The 20,772-nt window shown below is 47.9% G+C and overlaps 1 protein-coding gene and 1 pseudogene across 1 annotated transcript in view; one reads left to right on the top strand and one right to left on the bottom strand.

Moving 5' to 3' along the window:
* Positions 1 to 528: 528 nt before the first annotated feature.
* DZANK1 (double zinc ribbon and ankyrin repeat domains 1) overlaps positions 529 to 20,772 on the bottom strand; it is a 74,818-nt gene continuing 54,574 nt past the window's right edge. Inside the window, 7 exon segments of the mRNA XM_032605565.1 lie at positions 529 to 1,347; positions 9,491 to 9,618; positions 10,144 to 10,224; positions 11,747 to 11,847; positions 12,539 to 12,635; positions 14,354 to 14,428; positions 15,517 to 15,620. Of these exon segments, the coding sequence (XP_032461456.1) occupies positions 1,224 to 1,347; positions 9,491 to 9,618; positions 10,144 to 10,224; positions 11,747 to 11,847; positions 12,539 to 12,635; positions 14,354 to 14,428; positions 15,517 to 15,620 (710 nt within the window). The 3' untranslated portion in view covers positions 529 to 1,223.
* LOC116740194 lies at positions 19,258 to 19,949 on the top strand (annotated as a pseudogene).

Below are 20,772 nucleotides of genomic sequence, written 5' to 3'. Positions count from 1 at the left end.
CCACCTTCCCGGGGTGGTGGCCGCTGCATCCCTTCCATCTTCTGAATCCTGAACCTTGTGCAGTTTCTCTTGCAGCCAACCCTGAGCCCAACCTTAAAGGAAGAGAATTCTGGTAAGGTCGTCCTGGCTACACGAAGCAGACACTGTGCAAACCACCCAGACACCAAACCAGATGACTGTCCTTGGCGGGGCTCTCCAGACACTGGTTACCCTGGCAGCCGCTCCCTCCCCTTCTGCAGGCCGCCAGGCCAGGCATCTACCTGGGAAGCCAGGGTCGGCACCACCCAACCCCAGTGGGGTTTGGGTCCCACTCTGCACCTGTCCGCCTGCAGACAGTCACCCACCCTGGGGAAATAAAGTGTAGGCAGTGATGCCAGCAGAGTCTGTTACTTATTGTCGTCAGTGAATTATTCTAAATGAACAAATGTCCTGTTTACAAATGTTAACAGAAACAATTTAGGGACTCCTACTGCGGCATTAGCACCCAAAGATTGAAATGACGATCTGAAAAACAGAAATGAGTCAAAATTACACATTCCTGCAACTGGTTTATTTGAAGCTTATGTGTCAACCAAAGAACAAGCCATAACAACAGGAATATTGCTGAGTTTAGCTTAATAAGGAAAAGTTCTACTCAGCTCAATCTTTATGCACTAACTAATTTGGAACTACTTACCAGATACATTAAGCAAACGACAGGCAGGACAGTACGTGGCTTCCCACCATTTGTCTTAGACAAGGGGACAGAATATATGTGTTACCTCTACTTATATTTTACGTGTACTCTGTATGAACACGTACACACACTACGTACATTTGCTTATATAATCCTCCACTACTTCTGGAAAGACACGATGGACACGGATGTCACTGGTGGCCTCTGGGGAGGGGACGTGGGTGGTTGTGGGGCAGGGACGAGAGGGAGACCTTTTGGCTTAGAACCGTGTGCAATGTTATCTACTGAGAAATAAAATGAAAGAGCAAATTCTAAGACAAGCAGCAATACACCACGGAGAGCATACACTAAATTCACCACTCTTCAGGGCATTTGGGGAGATACTCACGGGGTGCTGGGGGCTTATACTGTCACATAACTTTTAAAAGCTTATGAGTGCCTCTCGAGCTCAGTTTTCAAACCTCAAATACACATTTCAGAAGGAAGAGAACAAAGCACAGCCAGAGCTGGATGGTTTCTTTAAAGGAAGCCTGCGGGGCCCTCAGGGCTAACGGTCATCCAGGCTGAGCTTGGCAGCAAAGAGTGAGATGACGGGGTCATCCCCAGTTTCCAGGGCCAGGTCATACGCCGTCTGGTCTCTCGCGTTCTTCTTCTGAACGCTTGCGTTGCATCTGCGAAGGAAATGGGGGTGAGCGGACGGACTCAGGTCTCCGAACCTTCCCTGCCTTGGAGGCCAGTCTGGGAGCTCCTGGCCCCCGTCCCAAACTTCCCCCAAGAGGCCACCGTGACCAGCCCTCAAGGGCAGCTCTACCCTGAGACCTGAGGGGCGCTGTGATCTCACACATCCAGTGCCAATCCCGGCCGTGGGTTCCCATTGCATCAACGACCCACAACCAAATGGGTTTAAGGGGGCAACGTTTTCATCGTGCTTTTAAAAGACCTTAGTGCCCTGGGAGCCATGGGGGGATTGTGGCTCCATTACTGGGTCAGCTGTTCAGGAACCAGGACCCTCTGAAATCCTCACAGGCCAACAGGGGGATCACTGTGGCCATCAGTGTCCCTCGGAGGCCAAGGAACATACCCCAGTAAGGCAGCGATGCACTCCCTGCCAGGCCCAGCACAGCTGCTCCATGAAGAGCTGCAGTTTAGAGTCTGTTTGGATGGGAAAAAATCCCTGGCTAAATCCTTGGTTCTCATCCTCGAGAAACTGGAGACGGAGCAGGTGATCAAAGGGGCCCTGGTTTCACCCATGACCTATTTAACTAACCCAGGAAAATCTCTTGACTCTGCCCTCTCTGCTCCTTTCCTTGGAGGATTTGGAGGGTAAGCTTTCATATCAGATAGAAAGTGAAAATATGTACACATATTCATTTTTTAAAGTGAGAAACCCCATAAGAATATGGTTTGTAGTCAATTTAGCAAATGCTAATAAATACTACGTTAGTATATTTCCTCCAAGAGTTCATGGAACGCATTGGACACAGTCTCACCCTTGACTTGTCCCTTTGGGCACTGTCTGTATGACAATAACCTTTCAGGATTGTGGCTCCTATTCTTGTGTAAGGACAATGACCTTGGCTTCAGTGAGTTTGGCTTGTGTGATATGAAAATAAACACCAATCTTAGAACCCAGAGGGCAGGCCCGAGAGGTCAGACAGCATATTTTGCGGATCTGCCAGACTGTCTCTACCTTGCCTGGTCAGCTTTGGCCCAGTGAGTGAGCAGTGGATGCTGCAGTGGAGGATGGGGTGCTACCTGCATTCTAGAGTTCATGAAAGGCTCCTGCCCAGAGGTGGCAGGAGTGATGGAGGCAGGAGTCGTGGCTGAAGGCAGAGATGAGATGAGCAACTGGAGGTCTGCATTCTCCTGGCCCTGATCTTTCCCTCGACACCCCCACCCTGTCCCCTGCACCTGCAGATGTACCTGCTGCCATACATTTATCCCAATAGAGAAACAGGATGGTAGCCTCTTTCCTGAAGGAGATAAACGGAGCCTCTGGCAACGTCCATGCCCAGAGGGAAGCCTTCCACTTGTCCCAGCCTGAGAGCAGCTTCATATACCCACAACCCACCCCACCCCCACCCCAGATGATAAGCTCCTGTCATACACATAGAATTCCCACTCACCTAGCCCATTCCACATTCTCAAACATGGATGGATGACAAAGGATCACACACATCTGAGAAAAATCTGCAGCATCAAAGAAAAATCAAATACAAATGTAAGAAATTAAAAATGACTGAAGACAATATCAGACAAAAACAGAAGGCTATGAAGAAGAAACAGTCAGAACAAAAAGGAGCTCTTAGAAAGTAAAAATATGACTGTTGAAAGAAAAAGTATTCACCAGAGGGTCAAGAAAATCTCTTAAAACAGAGAGAAAAAGGGAAATGAAAAATATGGGGGAAAAAATTAAAAAGACAGACAGAGGGGGTCAATTCGAGTGGCCCATCACCTAACTAATAGGAATTCTAGAAAGAGAGAATCGAAAAAAATGGAGGAGAGGAAATACCAAAGAGATAAAATTTCCCTGAGCTAAAGAAACACATGACTTTTCAGACTGAAAGGGCCAAGTGGATGAATGAACAACAGCACATCAAAAAAATACCCCTATGAAATTTCAGAACATCAGGAATACGTGCTTCCAGAAGGAACGAACAGGTCAGAAATGAATAAGAATTTGCTGTAGCATTTTCATGGGCTATGCTGGGTGCTAGAAATCATGAGAGCAAGGCTTGATTATTTTGAACACAGAAATTAATATCAAGGTATTAGTAGTCAAGAATGAAGAGAAAAGAAAGTCATTTTTGATGTTCAAGGACTCAAAGGTTTCTTTCTACATACCCTTTCTGAAGAAGTTACCTAAGGCCACACTCTAGCCTGACAAGGGTCAAAACCAAGAAAGAGGAAAATGTGAACAATAACTATAGGTGGATTCCAGTGAAAAGAAATCCCAGGATGACCACTGTGCAGCAGGGCCAGAGGGCTGCCAGGCAAAATCCGAGTAGGAAGTATACTCCCAAAGGAAAGTCTCTAAGAAAAAAAGCACTGAAAAAGGAAGAAACCAGGTAAGATTATGGATGCGGTGCAGGCATGTTCTTTTTCAAACCAGAAGAAAACAAAGGCAATCAGAAAGTCCAGGAAAATCAAAGTCACACACAAAAACACACAAGTTGTTCATGGTTTATGAAAGGAAGTGAAATGTGACCTGATTTTGAATAATTTATGGTGTGTAAGGAGAATCTACTTGACGTTTCTGGTAAGAAAATTTTACTTTGAGTGGCCTAAGTGTTGTTTTCTTGAACCTACAAACAAGAAAATGTAATCAGAGTATACCAATGAACAATATTTATGTAGCTATTATAATGCAATTGCCCTTCATGCTTTTCAACTATTGCAATCAACCTATGGATGAAGAATGGATGTCTTCATTATGTTAACACAAGTAAATATAGCTGTGACTAGTGTTGTAAAAAGTAAGCATATACTAATAGAAGTTGTGAGATGGAAGGGGAAGGAAAGGTAGAGGTTAAGGTAGAGAGCACTAATATACACTTATATGCACTTACATCCAGGTGAATCAAGAGACACCACTGACATCATTGAAAGATGATGATTGGAATACAGGAGTTTAGGCATATCATTTATATTTTAACAGTAATTAATAAAGAACAAAAACCGGAACAGAATGATCAAAACATGAAGGTCCGGTCAGCAAGCAAAGTCATCACCTATGACAGCAAGAATCAGCAGATACTGTCTAAGCATGCTAAATCACGAGTGATCGGTTTAAGTGCATTGTTTAGTGACAGAGATATAGGTGACTCTCGGAAGAACTTTAAGACATTTACATGTAGTTGTCCTTGGAGACAAGGACTGGGGGTGAAGAGTTGAGGGCGGCAGAGGACCGCCAGGCCCTTCCACAGGATTTGATTTTTCAATCATGTCTACGTCTTACTTCGATACAATTAAAAAGTGATTTGGTGCATATGAATAGTTTCAATAAACATACACAATTTAAGAAATCTTTCTGCCAGACTAGCCATAAATAAGGCAACGTCAGTACGACTAGGCCAGAAATGAATAATGAAATTGGTGACTAAACCTCCCCATACTGCTCTGTACCTAAATCAAGTCCCAGACTAATTCTGGGAGTCTCTGGTCCTGGGGGATGGGGGTGGGGGCCTTTCCTGACCACACCACACTCGATTCTCTTACCTGGCTTTACTTTCTTTGTAGCACTTATCATGCTCTGAAATTACTCATTCATTTGTTTACTTGTTTATTGCCTGTCTCCTCCACTAAACTGTAAGCTCCATGAGGGAAGGGAAGTGATGTCTTCATCACTGCTGTATCTCCATCACCTAGAATGCTGACCAGCACACAGTAGGTGCTCAGAAACCACTAGTAAAATGAATACATCAATGAAAAGAATGAATAGACAAACAAATTTAGGGAAGGAGTATTGCCTCCAAGATTGAAACCCACGTGAATTGCAGGAAAACATAACTAAGAACTCTGCATCCACCTGTGGGAGGGCAATCCTCTGCCTGATTCGGGCTCCAGAGTCCGAACTGGCCAGGTAATGAGAAGGCTTTCCACTTTCCAAAGTAAACGAGAAACTTAGCACTTTCACCGGTTTTGTGTTGTAGCAGAACTCTAAGTGTCCAAACACCCTAACGGTCTTAGACCTTGTCTAAGTTTAGATCTTATCATTCATGTGATTTCAGCGAACTTATCTGGCCAAGGCTCCTGGTGCCAACCAAATCTGAGTGGTATGATTGGTTAGTTTCTCCTATTTCTCCAGAGGCAGTAAGTGAAAGCGGCAAGGCCACGTGCCTTATGACAGAATTTCCATGACTTTCCAAAGATCTGCCTTTGGTTTGATACAAACAGTTCCTGCAAGCAACTAAGATTTGGGGATCACCCTTCATATTGCTGTTGGTGGTGGTGACATTATTGTGATTAGTCTGATCAGATCAACATAACGGAGCGGTCAGGCACGGGGGACAGTCCCGTGTCCAGCAGCACTGTGGGGTCACTCCTTACCACGGACCATGCTGGGCTGATTCTTAACGTCTCAGTGTCTGTAAGAACGGTCTCTGGACCCTCGCTACTCAGACTGTGGCACCTGGACCATTGGCATCTCCTGAGAGCTTGCTAGAGATGCTGGATCTCAGGCCCGGCCCCACCCAGACCTACCAAATGTGCATTTTCACAAGATCCTTGGCTGATTTACATACACATTAAAGTATGAGAAGCATTTATCAAGTTCATCTTCTTAGAGTTTGGTGCAATAAAAAAATACACATGCCCTTTCCTTAATGTGAAAACTTGGACTTGGGAAGGCTTGGTGACATCTGTTAACAGAAATAGAACTTAGAACTTAAATCCAGTTGTGACACCTTTCACCCAGGGCTTCTGTTATTTAAGCCCCACGTGGCTCTTCTCCCAGAGCCAACTCACCCATCCCCATATCCTATGTCAATCATCGTGCAGTTGACACTTTCCACGCAAATCCTGATAATCCTCTTTTTTCATAATCGCAGCTTCACGACTGCCACCATTAAAGTCCAATCATCAGGCTCCAGGCACTACAAACGATTTCATTTCATCCTCCACTAACTCTATGACCCGAGTTCGAATATCCCCATTTTACAGATGAGAAGACCTAGCGAGAGGAATATGTTCATTTTCTCCACATTTTGCTCTCTCCTGCCTCCAAACTGTCCCCTGTCACCACAGAAGACTCTACTTTCCCCTCCTTTAGCACAATTCCCAGTGGTCACATTCAAAGTGTACATTTCTCACGAGGTCTTTCAGATGACCTCTCCTGGGCTCTAAGTCACTTGAATTATTTGTTCAGCTACTCAGCACATGTGTGAGTGCCAGCCTGGTGCCCCCAGATGTGCCAGGGCCACCTGGTCACCTGGGACACAGTGCTTGTTCCCCTCTCGGGGAGCTCAGAGGACCTGGCTGTAAATTCAGGGTGGAGGGGTACACAGTGTGCTACGGGGGTCTGACCACGGAGGTCTCAGTCACACCAGACACCAATCTCCTCCTCAGCTTTCATCTTTCCTGCCTCCCCAGTGGCATAAATAAGGCTTCACTGTCACTTCACCCCCTCAAGTTCCTGGGACTTCATCACGCATTTACCATTTGAACTCAGATATATTCACAGGGTTGCGGCATCTCCTAGGTGGACTCAAGACCTTCTGTCTTCACAACTCCCCCCAGGCTGAGAGCAGAGTGCAGTGTTCTATTTACTCAATAATGGGGCTGGGGGCGGGGATCTCTGATGGCTAGATTTTCTGGGTTGGTGGTTTCCTGCGTAACCACAGTTTGGTTTTGGAAGATGATGAATCATGACTCTGCCAACTCTTAGCTGTGTACCTAGCTCCACAAACAAGTTAACTGCAACACGGCGAGGGCACGAGACGGAGCGCGTCCTGCCATCAGAACTCCATGCTGCGAGTCTCCTCCTCCGAGGAGCTTGTCGTTGTCACAGCAGACCTTCCAGAACGCGGTTGGCACAGCAAGTACTGTGGTGCTCCGTGAATTTGTATCATAAAGACACTTTTCTACTAATGCACAAGCAACTCCAACTGTTTACTCCAATCTAAGTATCACGGTGAGTTAAGGTACACTCTCTCTGTAAATCCTGAATTACCTAATAGAATAAATCTCCACAGGTGAACCTCTAAGTAAACTGATGGTTGCATTTTCCTCACTTGCCTGCTAGGGTAGAGCTCAGGGGCTCGATATTTGAAACTGCCAGTGAAGAAGGGCATCTACTGTCCAAAAGCAAACAGCATCTCTCTGTGTCCCTCTCCTTGCAAGACTTTTTGAATCCATGTTTCTGAAGTCTGCTGGTAAGAGGTGTCAGCTTTGGTGGAAGATGTGTATTTCTCCTCAGCCATCCCCTTTCTGCTGAGTATGAGTTTATTCTGGTAAGAAAGACAGAAACGTGGGAACCAGAAACCCTAGGGAGGGGCTTTCTGCTACCGGCCAAGCTGCTGGACAGAAGTTACCTGTATGGAGACCACCTGGGCTGCCTCTCGCCATTAGCTAAACAGGCTCAGGGTGAGAAGAGAATGTTAATCCTTGTTTGCAAAGCACAAGTCACGGAGCCTCTTTTACAGGAAAGTCAGATCGCCAGATGGCTTGTGCCTGAAGAGCTGTAGATAGTGGAGCCTTGAGGTCATGTTCCTGGGTCTACAGAGGTCCAGCTGTGGGGCAGAGGCCGGGTGGACCCAGGCCCAAACACTGTGAACTAACAAATATAAACCACACTCAGCAGAATTGGCTCTCAGTGGAAAAACCTGCTTTCTGAACCCGCCCCTCCCTGACCCCACGTGAGCTATATTCTGCTAACAGTAACCATGACAATGCAGGGGGAGTGACAAAGGGCTATTACACACCATTCAGCTAGACCATATAACCACGGCGTTAGACTTAGTAGAAATGCAAGGAGATCACATGTGGATAGATGTCAGTTTACAGAATGGTAATGAAGCAACAATGGGAACTGAGGAACACCAAAAAGAGACAGGTTGCCTGTTCCACGTCCAGAGTTAGGTTCATCCTGTTAGCCGGACTCTTCATAAAGCCAGGACTCATCACACTCAAGCAACAATTCAAAATGTGCTCAAGCGATTTTTGTATCAACCACAAACATTATATGTAAATGCTATAAAAAATCCTTATCTGAATTATCCAAACATAAAGTATACCTTCACACAAAACAAGGTGTCATTATTTCTATTAATAATGATAAAAGTGTGGGAATGTAAATGACGAAGCTGACAAGGTATGACGCCTGTGAACCCCAAGAGAACTTGAGAAAGTAAATTCCAGCCATCGAGTGTGTACACCCACAGGCCAAACACTCTGCTATAAAATTAAACTGATAAAAAGGGGGTCGTGTCTACTGACACAGGAGTCCTGCTGGGCAGAAACTTTAAAAACTGCACATAGAAAAATTAAGAGAGAGATATTTTGAATAAAAACGCTAGAGGAAATTTTGAAACAGAGGAGAACAGAAGCAAAGCTATTTAACTTTTGTCCGCTGTGCTCCTTGCCATCCTCGGCAGCACGATTCACAGACCGGGGCCCCCAGCTGCCTCAGTAACAGTGCGGGCGGCAGTGGTTGACCTGCGATTCCCCCAGATGACTTCCAGTTCAACAGCATGGTCAGCGGGATGTAAGCAGTTAACAGCGAGGACCTGGACTCAAAACACTGTCCACCCCAGGTCCCCAGAGTAATTTGCAAGAGAACAATGGACTCACAAGGCCGGGTGGGGTCAAGGGTGGGAAAGGAACAAAACCATCCCACGTGGCTGGGGATTTCGTCATCCCGCTTCCCAGCTGTGGAAACAGGAGACGATGTGGTGAACCCACATGCACCGCCTCTCCCCTGGGCTGTTCGCATCCACGGACGACCAGATAAGGTTTTCTTTCTGCAGTAACTTCATGGGTACATTTCCATCATGATGGAAATCATGATGAAAACACTGCTTAACACCCAACGGCTAAGGATTTGCAGGCCCACAAATATGAGTTAACAAAATGGATCATCATTTATCAAAGCTACTAAAAGTTAGACAATCCAGTAGTCCATTTAAAAACCTTTGTTTTACCCAGATTTGGAAAACAGAAGCAGTTAAGTCTCTCATTTAGGCCAGAACGGGTTGAAATGGTTCCTAAGTGGTTCAAGTTGAACACGGCCTGCAAACTGACTGCTCGGAGGAGCCCCACCAAGTACCAGCTGGCTGCGACCTCACCACAACTCGCCCTTCCGCGAGTTTCACTTACGGGCCCCACTGCTGGTCCACGTCCGCTCCCCTCTGCACGAGAACCGGGATCGCTTCATGGTGCTTGTTGGTGACCGCCGGGCTCAGAACAGGCTGGTCTTTGCTGTCACCGCAGTTGGGATCTGCTCCCTGCCGCGTGTAGAAAAGGACAAACTTGCACAAGGCCTAAGCTCAACGTCACCCGCTCGCCATCCTAGTAAGTATAACAAACCCTTGATGGAACTAAACAGCTTTAACTCAAAAGAAGCAGGAACCCCAAGACCCAACCTACAAAGACAGAGCTGCCAAGTCATGTGCGCGATAAAACTTGTGTTTCTGCTTCCCCAGCGGGAGGCCAGCCACCTGGATGGACAACCTTGCTTCTTTAGGAAACATCGTGGCCACACAGGGTCACAGACCAGGGATTCTGTCCACCTTCCTGCACTTTATATGGGCTCCTGTGCACTTTTCTGCCTATTTTCTTTGCTATAAAAATTAGCAACAGGTAACAATCAAGGTCAAGTTTTTGAGTAGCCGTTTAGCCCACTTCCAGCCGGTTTTAAGTTAAGCGACACTGTGATTATCACAATAGCGGACGAAGCTTCCGTCTGAAAGAGGCGGGGTGGCAGGCCTGGCTGAGAGCCTCAGGGAGGCGCGCTCCTGGGCTGCACTTACTTCACCACATAGCTGTTCCATCACAGACACTCTTCCTTCCCCTGCTGGTCCGACTGCCTTCAGCAGAAGCCTGTTTTCAGGCTGCAGGATCACAGAAGGTGGTCGTTTGCACGGCCGCAAAATCTTTTTACCGTCACGCCCCACTTGTCCAGGCTCAACCCTCAGGGCAAATGTTTCCTCTCCTGGGTAAGTTCTGAGTCCCAGGGACAGGTGAGTGTGAGCACAAGTGTGTATGTGTGTGTAGTCTTCAACGGCCAGCAGCACAGATAAACACATCTAATGTAAATCTAGCCAGTCTCTGAGGTCTTGCCTGGGGGAAGGACACCACACTGACATTTTTTCATGTTATTAAGGGCAAGGATGCAATGAGAAACCTCGTAAAACCTCAGAAACCACACACTAGTTTTATTGTGAATATTTCGAGGAAAAGCAATCCTAAAGTTTACGCTGCATGCTTTATAAGGTGTTCGAAATCAGCCCGAGTGTGACCACCTGCCTGCGGAGAACCCTCCCCCGCCCCCGACCAGGCTGGGTGCCCGTGTGCCTGCCGGGAGGCCCCGGGGCCCCGCGTGACTGAAGTGGTGGGGCTGGAGGGGGGAACTGACCCTGTGTCCACCTCCAGCTCGCTGCCACAGCCAAAGACGGCCGACCGGAGGGCAAGGTGGTGGGTGAGCAAGGGCACCCACTGTCTCTCCAAAGCTCCCGTTAAAACTATTCATGGTCCATAATTGTGAAAAACAAAACTCTTAACAGCTGAGGGAAACCGGGAAAGGGTACCATGCATGGATCAGAAATGGTGAAGAATCCCAAAGATTGAAAGCAGATGGAATCAGACTGACAGGGAAATCAAAGCCAAGAGGAAAACCAGCTGCAGACCCCAGACATGTGAGTGTGTTCTCTCCAGGGAGCCCAGCAGGAGGGCGGGCGCTGGGTGTGGCTGAATCCACAGCGTGTTATTAAAGGGCTTTACCATGAATCACGGGGATGGCTGGCATCCTCTCCGCTCTCCCTGCTTAAACCCTGATACTATTTTCCATACAGTTCACAATTGGCCTAACAGAGGCTTCTCCTGGGAGCACTGGGCCTGGGAAGGGCGAAGGGCAGAGCCCAGACGTGTCACGGGTTTGGAGAGCCAGGAAGGAGTGGAAACCACCACGGCACTCCCACTACCGCGCTCACCAGCAGAGGAAAGGCCTTCCCATGCTGGCAACTTCGAGGACCCTCCTCCACCCACAGAGACCTCAGGCCCACAGACCCAGCCGGGCACCCGTGCTAATCAAACTAGCCCTTCGTTTATCAACATGACCTAGCAACCAAGGATCATCACATGTTCGAGACAAACCAAAATCAAGAAAGAGAAAGATGAGCAGATAGAACTGACCCCAGAGGAAACGGGATCAGGAGACTGAGGAGAACTTTAAAATAATTCCAGTGAATAATCTTGAGAGATTTTAAAGGTTTTGCCTCCATAAAGTAAAAACACACTGCTACAAAAAAGGGAACAGAAAATGAAAAAGTATTCTTCCATTTAAACAATCTCAAAATAAAACATTAGATGCACAGGCTGAAGAAGACAGCTCTAAGGATCAAGGAGAACACATACCGTAAGCTGCTGCTGCTTCTCCTGAAACGTTTTGGTCTTGAAATTCTTGGTCCTTGTGACCTTCTCCGTGGTGTCTGGGGTGCTCTGGCTGTAGTCACTCACTGGAATGACAGGAGTCGAGGACCAAAGTGAAGCCCCCCGCCACTCCCATCATGTAAAGAGCCACTCTCCTGCCATGCCCCCCTCAAGAGGTCGGAAGGAGGAAAAGGCTTTTATAGAAATTTCTATTTGATGAAACCTGGCCCGAAGGACTCCTGGGGCTGTCCTTCTTGGTCCAGAACCAGAGGATGGGAGGAGGGAGGGGAATAAAAGGGGCTATAGTTCTCAGGCCCAAAGAGCACCCCCTGCCCCAATTTATCTCCCCAGTTCCTGTGAAAGACTGCAAAGGTCTCAGGCCTGACTTTGGGGTGGCCAGAGGAATAACATGGGTGGAACGTGAAAGTAAGAGGCCTGGCTGGGCCGGCAAATCTTAAGCAGTTCTCTCCATCCTCGCCAAGTCACTGTGTTGTTTTTGGTTTCTCTTTTTTAATTATTATTTTTTCTTCCAGGTTTACTGAGATGTAACTGACATACAGCAGCGGGGCATAGCAGAATGATCTGACTTACATACACCATGAAATGATGACCGCCAGAAGTTTAGTGAACATCGTCATCTCATATAGAAACAAAATGAAAGAAATAGAAAAAAAAATTTTTTCCTCGTGATGAGAACGTGTAGGATTTACTTTCCTGTAACAACATCCATATAGAACTGGTCAACTGCTTTAAAGTCCCCGGAAGGGGACAACTCACCCAGGTTGGACCCGCTGCCGAGAAGCCCGTTCCCTCCCTCGGTGACACTGCTCAGAAAGTGGTCGCTGAACTTCACCGTCTTGTTCAGGTAAAGGTTCTGGCCAATGAAAAAATTCCAGCACCATGAAAGATGAGGCTGCCGCGTCCCAGCAGAATGGTCTCCCTGCTCACCTGCTCCTCTTTCTGTTAACGACAGCCCTGTCTACCCAGACAGTCAAGCCTGCAGCGTGACCACGCTTCCAGACACCTCCCTCACCTCACCGTGATGTTTTGTCCTTTCTGTCTCTTACGCAACTCCTCATTCTGGCCCCTCTTCTCACAGCGAGATCATCGCAACAGCCTCCAAACAGGTTCCTGCCAGCCCACCTTCCCTGTGGCTGCCCCAGCCCCTTTATACAATGAATGTATACGTAACTGTGTCCCTCTGTGCTTACAGCCCTTCCATGTCTTGGGATTAGGGTGGCCTGACGGGGAGGCTCAGGCTGCAGAGTCTGTATCCTGGTTTGGTCACTTAGTAGCTTAGGGGCCTTAGAAGAATCAAGTTGCTTAACTTCTCTGAGCCTCAGTTTCCTCACCCGTAAAGCGGAAATATTATGACCAGCCTCAAAGAGAGGTTGTCAAAGCAAAATGAGGTTACATGGATGTCTATAAAATGAGGATGGGTGATACACAGGCCAGACCCAGGATTCTGTATCCACCTGGACCGGTTCCACAGCGTGGCACCCTGCTCCTGCCATCGGGAGCCCCCTGCTACTTCCTGAGGACAGAACACGCAGGCTAAGAAAAAACACACACAGAACCGGGGACACATCCCCGACTTCTACGCGATGGACAGCATGTTGCAGGTGCTCTTGTGTCTGTCCGGTTCCCCTTAACCAGTCAGGTGCCATCCCAGCTGCCACGGTGGCTGCTAACAGCTCACAGCTGACCCCCGTCTCCAGCTGCCCTCAGTCGGTGAGTGCTGACCTGCCCTAGCGGTTATGCCCCTCCCCCCCCAGCCTCAAGTGGGGACAACTGTGTGGTGTGACTCGCCGTGTTCTGCGTCCCTCAGTCCCATTCTCCTGAAGCACCTCCTCGCCCAAGCTCTGCTGCAGCCACACAACCGAAAACACAGCATTTAGTGCTTTCCTTGGTTACAAAGCACATTCACATGTATCTTCCCACTGGACACTCCCAGCCTCCCTGTGGGTCAGGCAGGGCCCAGCTATCTGTCCCAGTTTTAGAGACATCGTGAGCACCCTGCCAGGTCACGGCCAGGCCCCAGTTCCCCTCCTTTTCCTTGCCTTCTTCACTCTCTTCTCAATCCATTAATTATCCTTTTGTATGTTGTGACTTCTTGTCCAATGAAACTAAAGCTGCCTGTATCAGTTAATGTTTGTCACACACTTATGGGCTCCGTGGCAATGTTCCAGTTACCAAATGAGAGGGAAGATCAAGGGAGACATGGCCACAAAGTACGGCTTATTTTTATAGGCAAATAGGTCAAGGTACATATCAGCAAACATTTCTGTCAGTCTTTCGCCTATACTCAGACTTCAGGGGGTATAAATAAACCTGAGAACTACAGGACCAATAGGGTGGGTGATAATTCCTTTCTGTTCTTATGACATCTTTATGTGCCTGAAAGCTGGCTTCTCTGAGGTTTAGCTCAGTTATTTATCTAATTCTATGAAATTGCTGGCCTCCAGTTAAGTTTCATAATATTCTAAACTCTTCCTTTCTATGAATTATGCAGAAGCATTTCAATAAATCATAAGCTACCATTTACTAGGTCAGTCAATTTTGAAATGAATAACTTCCGGCGGTTTTACTCACCTTGTTTGAGACTTGAATATAATTCAGCCTGATGCTAACTTCATAGCCATCCTCATGGACGGTAGCAGAGATGAGCTTGTAAAAAAGTATTAGAGAGAATTCACAACCATGAGTGTGGGACTCAAAGCCCGGAGCCACGGCCAAGAAATTCTGAGATGCCAAGCTGTACATTTAATCAAACATTTAATTAACACAAAGGCAGGCAGGAAAAGAGAAACAAAAACTAGATGAAATAGGACACAAATGGCAAAATGGCAGACACAAATCCAGCCTTCTCTATAATTCCATTAATTATAAATGAACTAAATACTCCAATCAAAGAGCAACTGCCAGATTGGTTAAGAAAGCAAGACCCATATTGATACTCTCTATAAGAGACACACCTTAATGAAGCCACATGGCTGCAAGTCATCACCTGGCAAAAAGTAACCTGGGAGGGCCAGGCCTTGGCAATCAAGGGCCAAGTATTCAGATGAGCAGCTGTCTCTGTAAATAGCGGGAGGAATTTCGATCAATGGGGCTCAGCAAATGCTTTAAGGATCAGATAGTAAATATTTAGGTTTTGTGGGCCATACGCTCCTTGCCCTTGCAGTGCAAAAGCAGCTACAGACGATAAGTAAATGAATGAGTGTAGCTGTGACCCAATAAAACTTGATTTACAAAACTGGTGGCAGGCCAGATTTGCCCCACAGGCCACAGTTTTGAGACCCCTAGATTAGGCCAAGGAATTAATAAACCACCAAAATAGATTATCAAAGGAAACTGACAATGGGAAACTACTTGACAATGACACAGTTCCAGTGTTGGCCTAACTTGGTGGCAGAGGAGGGGATGGGCTAACTTTGAAAGGTTCTTTTAGTCTCATGACAGAGGAAAAGGTCTTCTCACAGATGTGTGTCTTTATAACAGCAGTATCCCTGAGGTCTGACAGACCTGCTTCAGATCCTGAATCCCCTGAGACCCAGAGTGTAGTCTTGGGCAGGTCACCAAATCTCTCTGAGCCAGTTTTCCTGGATGTCAAATAAGGCAAGGAGGCATGGAAGGTGGGGCAGGAAAAAGAGAAAGGGCAAGTAAAGTGCAACTTCAGGACAGTCCGTGTGAGCGACCTCAGCCTGATCCCATGTTATGCTCCAGAGAGGAAGTCCTGCTCAGAGGCCACCCACCTTTCCCATCCTGGGCTCTGCAATCAAGGCCCGGAATTCAGGGTTGTTCTGAGCGTAAGACCTGAGGTGAGCGGAGATATGGTCCACCTGTTTTCTCCAGTATCCTAAAGAAGGAGAGAAACCCAAACACACGGATGATTCTTCTGGGGTGAAGGAGGAAAAGTGTCAGCATGCAACATGCATTTTCAGACAGCTCATTTCTCTTTGCCAAACTCTGTGATGGTTTTTGCTTTCTGAACCTCAACTGTGCACTAGAATAAGTTCCATGAATATTATAGAATTCCAAAGGAACGTATTTTGTTTGCCATATCTGGGGTCTTTTTCTTTTATTCTTTTAAAATTAACCATATTGAGAAACAACTTACTAATAAAGTGCCCCTATTTTAAAGGTAAGTGCCCCTATTTTGAGTTTTGGAAAGTGTATACATCCCATCGATATGGAGAACATTCCCATCACTCAAGAAAGCTTCCTGTGCTCCTTTCAGTCTGCACAGGGTTTAAACTAATTCGAATTTATTGCCACCATTTAAGGCCTGAGAGAGTTCACATGAGTCTGGTTTCTCGTGCACAGGTGGGCGATACAGCAGCACTGGGCCTGCCCTTCTGCCAGGCCTGGCTGCCTGGGGCCGAGGGGTGGCTGCCCGCTTTGGACGGGGCAGGGCGCTCCAGCCGGCCACAGCCCTTGCAGGCCTGGCTGCCTGCCTTTACTTCCTGGCTCTGCTCTGTGCCTTTACTTCCTGGCTCTGCTCTGTATGAAAGCCTGCATCGGATCCCACCTCATCATTTTACCAGTGAGGACACTAAAGCTGAGAGCAATTGGGTGGCTTTTGCAAGGTCATCCAGACATCTAAATCTTACTCAGCCTTACTTTCCTTACCTATAAAATGGGACCAATACCTCTTACCTCATACGTTTTTGTGACACCAAATAAGAGAACCTCAGTGTCTTAGTTTGGGTTCCCCTGACAGCAGAGCCTGAGACGAATATTTAGGACATGTAGTTTCTTTTGAAGGTGACCCTGGGAAGCACGAATGATGGAGCAGAAACAGCAGGACAGGGCAGGAAGGGAAGTCAATTAAGAATCTGTTAAAAGCTGGTCAACGCCGTGGGCAGTGGGGCTCCGTCCTGCTGGGACCTAAGAGGAACCAGGCAGAACACACCCCAGGTCTGTGCGCTGGACAGAAGGACCGAGGCGTTCACTCTCCGCCCCCGGCCCCGTGTGTGAGCTCCAGCACTTCTGAACTGCACCCGCCTGTGGACCGGCAGTCTTCTACTGCTCTGAGGCAGCAAAGCAAAGAGATGCCGTGGCATGTTTGACAAGGGACGCGAGCAAAGATGCGCAGAACCAACCACCACGCTGTGCTGGAATCAGGAGGGCAGAGGGGTCTGGGCATCACGAGAGTCGGCTGCCAGTAGCTGACATAATACCAGAGCGAGCACTGAGCCCAGCACAGGGTTTGGCACAAAGTAGGCACATTCACCCCACAAACAGTCACTGAGCACCTCCTGTGTGCCACACATGAGGGCTGGGGATACAGCAGTGAACAAAGTTCTTGCCCTTGAGGAGTTCACAGGTGGACCCAGAGAAAATACAGGTAAATAAATAAATACGCAGGCAGGAGTATGCTAAACACGAAGATCTGACTGAGAATCTACAACAGATGTACAATTCCAAGATCAAATGTCAACTCTCAAAAAAGCCTACAGGGAGGGCTTTATGGAAAGGCTGGGAGGGGTGAGGGGGTCTTTTGGAAAAGGTCCTGGCAAGACCGTAAGTCCTCTTTTGGGGGGTGAGGTCTGCTCCCTCCCAGCTTGGGATGAAAGAGGGTGTTCCAGGGGCTGCCTTCTGCTATAGGGAACTGTGGTCCCATGTCTATTTTCTGTTGGTGCCAAGCAAAGCGCCCCAGAACTTGGTGATTTAAAACGTCAACCACCTGAGGCCTCACACTTCTGTGGGTCCGGAGTGTGGTCAGCGCCCAGCAGGGACGGCTCATCTCTGCCCCACATGGTATCAGCCGAGCCATCAGCTGAGGCTGGGGCTCCGAGATGGTCTCATCCCTGTAGCTGAGGCCTCGGCTAAGATGACACAGAGCTGGGGGTCGCCTGGCCTCTCTTTTCCCGTGACTGCCGCCTGCACCCTTTCAAACGTCAGCAGTCTTTGTGGTGGCTGTTGGCTGGGCCTTGAGGCATCTGTCCTCATTCAGTGATCTGTCCTGACCTCTTTACACGGCACTCACTTCCTGGGAAGTAAGTGCAAGCTCCCAGCCCTCCTAGGTCCAGAACCGGAACTGTCATGGTGTCTCTTCTGCCACTTCTGCTGATCAAAGCAACTCGCAAGGCCAGTCTAGATTCCAAAGGAAGGGAAACAGCATACAGGGGTGGGAGAGGTCATTCTGGTCATCTCTGCAGACGATCGACCAGGACACTCATGCCTGGAAGACAGTGGACTGGGTCCTGACTCCCAGTTGGGAAATCCATGAGGCAAGAGAAGAGCTGGGAATGACTGACTCCCAGCTCTGCAGCCCAAGGAACTCACGGGACCTCATCCCCGTGGAACTATAAAATAAACAAACATTTAAAGTGTCTGGGGCTTCCCTGGTGGCCCAGTGGTTGAGGGTCTGCCTGCCGATGCAGGGGACGCGGGTTCGTGCCCCGGTCCGGGAAGATCCCACATGCCGCGGAGCAGCTGGGCCCGTGAGCCATGGCCACTGGGCCTGCGCGTCCGGAGCCTGTGCTCCGCAACGGGAGAGGCCACAGCAGTGAGAGGCCCGCGTAAAGCAAAAAAATAAAAAATAATAAAAAATAAAGTGTCTGGAAATGGTTCTAGGAACATAGAGCAAATACAGAAACACTTGAAGAAGAAACTGTGCTAAAACTCAGAACAGCAAGAGTCTGTGGTGTTTGAACCATGACCCACCCTCTCCTCCCCTCTCTCAGCTGAGCACGATGAAAACTTCATTCCACATGGTTCAACCATAAACACACAGCTCCCTCTCCTCCCAGCTCCCAGATCCCAGCTGGAGAGCCACGGAATCTTCCCAGAAGAAGCAGGATTTCAGTGTTTCTCATCCCGCCCCCAATTACCTGCTGCAGAGACCAAATTCTGGGCAAGTGCAGTCAGGAGTGGGGGCCCCCCCTCCTCTGTCCAGCCACCATTTATGGGATGGACGCTCTCCTTTGGGTCTGGTACACTGAGAATACTGCGGTCCAGGTCATCCTCGTACTGGCTTATTTGTAAAGCAGAGGTCTCATAGCAGAAGAGGCAAGTCAAGAAGACCAGAGGTGACAGCTGCACCCCCTTCACTGAGTGCCCAGCCGCTGAAGAGAAACACACCATTGTCCCCACCCCCTGATCCAGAGCATTGGCTCAGATATTTTGCACAAGGGAAGATAAGACAGAGAGCTCCGAATCTCCACAGGAACCCACTCCTTTGGCAAGAGTGTGAGGAAGTTCAGGCCTAAGGATAACAGTGAATGATATGGTAAAAAGCAAGTAAAAGAAGCCTAGAGATAGGAGTTAAACCATAGGCTGGCCAGTTTACCAAAGAGAACCACAGAAGTAAACAGCTAAGAAGAGCTCTCCTGAAGTCTGAAGAGTATCTCAAACACTGATCTCAAAAACTATCCCTATAAAGAATCTCAAATTTAATTGGATTAGGGAGCCGACAGCAGCCGCGCGGCGGGCCCAGAGCCACGCGGCCGAAGCTCCTGCAAACTCGGACGCGCGCTTGCGCCACTGCGCCGGCGGCCCGGGCGATGAAGACGGTGGCCCCCTAGACGCAGTTCTACTCCAACAGCTGCTGCCTGTCCACACCGGCACCATCCTGCTCAGCGTCTGGTACCTGATCATCAATGCCGTGGCACTGCTGATTCTACTGAGCGCCCGCCCTGGCTGATCCAGATCAGTATCGCTTTTCAAGTTCTGAACTCGGAGGTGACTTGGAGCTCATGGATGATGCCAACATGTGCATTGCTATCGCAATTTCTCTTCTCATGATCCTGATCTGTGCAATGGCTACTTATGGTGCATACAAGCAACACGCAGCTTGGATCATCCCATTTTTCTGTTACCAGATCTTTGATTTTGCCCTGAACACCTTGGTTGCAGTCACTGTGCTTGTTTATCCAAACTCCATCCAGGAATACATACGACAGCTGCCTCCTGATTTTCCTTACAAAGATGATATCACGTCAGTGAATCCTACCTGTTTGGTTCTTATTATTCTTCTGTTTATCAGCATCATCTTGACTTTTAAGGGTTACTTGATTAGCTGTGTTTGGAACTGCTACCGATACGTCAACGGCAGGAACTCCTCTGCTGTCCTGGTTAATGTTACCAGCAATGACACTATGGTGCTGTTACCCCCGTACAATGATGCCACTGTGAATGGCGCTGCCAAGGAGCCAAGCAGACACCTTATGTGTCTGCCTAAGCCTGGAAGTGTGGCATAGCCGGGAGCGATGGCTTGACTTTCATACATCAGAGAAATAGTTCTTTAATTTTACTTCTGAGATGAGCTCTCTGTGCCTATTTGTTGCTGAAAGGCTACAATTTAAAATTTTAGATGTTAAGTTGAAACTCTCTGTAGTTTGAAACTTATGCTTTAGCTAGAGCACCGTGATAGAGTAACTGTAGAATTCTTTCTGTGGGGTTGGGGTGGGCTCCCCTAGTCTTTCCTCAGCATTGAAACTACCCAACAATCCGGATGAACCTTTTGTCCCCGAGGAGTCTGTTGTACGTGCTGAGCCCCAGAGTTGAAGAATTTGTGACACTTTTCTCTCCATTCCCTCCTTTCTCTTTTGAAAGCGTAAAATAAAATCAAAATTATACAATGCTTTTCTTAGGCCACTCCAGTTTATAGAACAAACCCTTAGGAGAAAAGGAATGTTAATCGTGTAAGGAGTCCATATATACACATAAATAAAACAAGAATTTCCTTAGATCCTTTATGATTTAAATTCAGTGACAATTTGAGTTTGCTGGTCAAGGATTTTTGTCCACGGGTTAAATTGAGACCCTTTGTCAATTGCCGGCAGTGAGGACAGTCAGTCACCACCCTGGTGGCTGCTCTTGTACACCCATGTCTGGGGTCACGGCACGGTGTGTTAGAGGGGAACCGATTGGTACTGTGCTGTATCAGGTTCTCCCTTTCTCACAGTTTCCCATCCCCACTCAGAGCCTAGCCTGACTCAGGGAGGACATCCATCAGCTTTTGTCAAGTGGAATTGCTGATATGTATTTACCCAACAATCTGT

This window comes from Phocoena sinus, chromosome 15 (assembly GCF_008692025.1).
Source record: "Phocoena sinus isolate mPhoSin1 chromosome 15, mPhoSin1.pri, whole genome shotgun sequence".
NCBI classification, from domain to species: Eukaryota; Metazoa; Chordata; class Mammalia; order Artiodactyla; family Phocoenidae; genus Phocoena; species Phocoena sinus.
The sequence above is the reverse complement of the archived record's forward strand: the minus strand, read 5'-3'. Positions and strand labels throughout refer to the sequence as shown.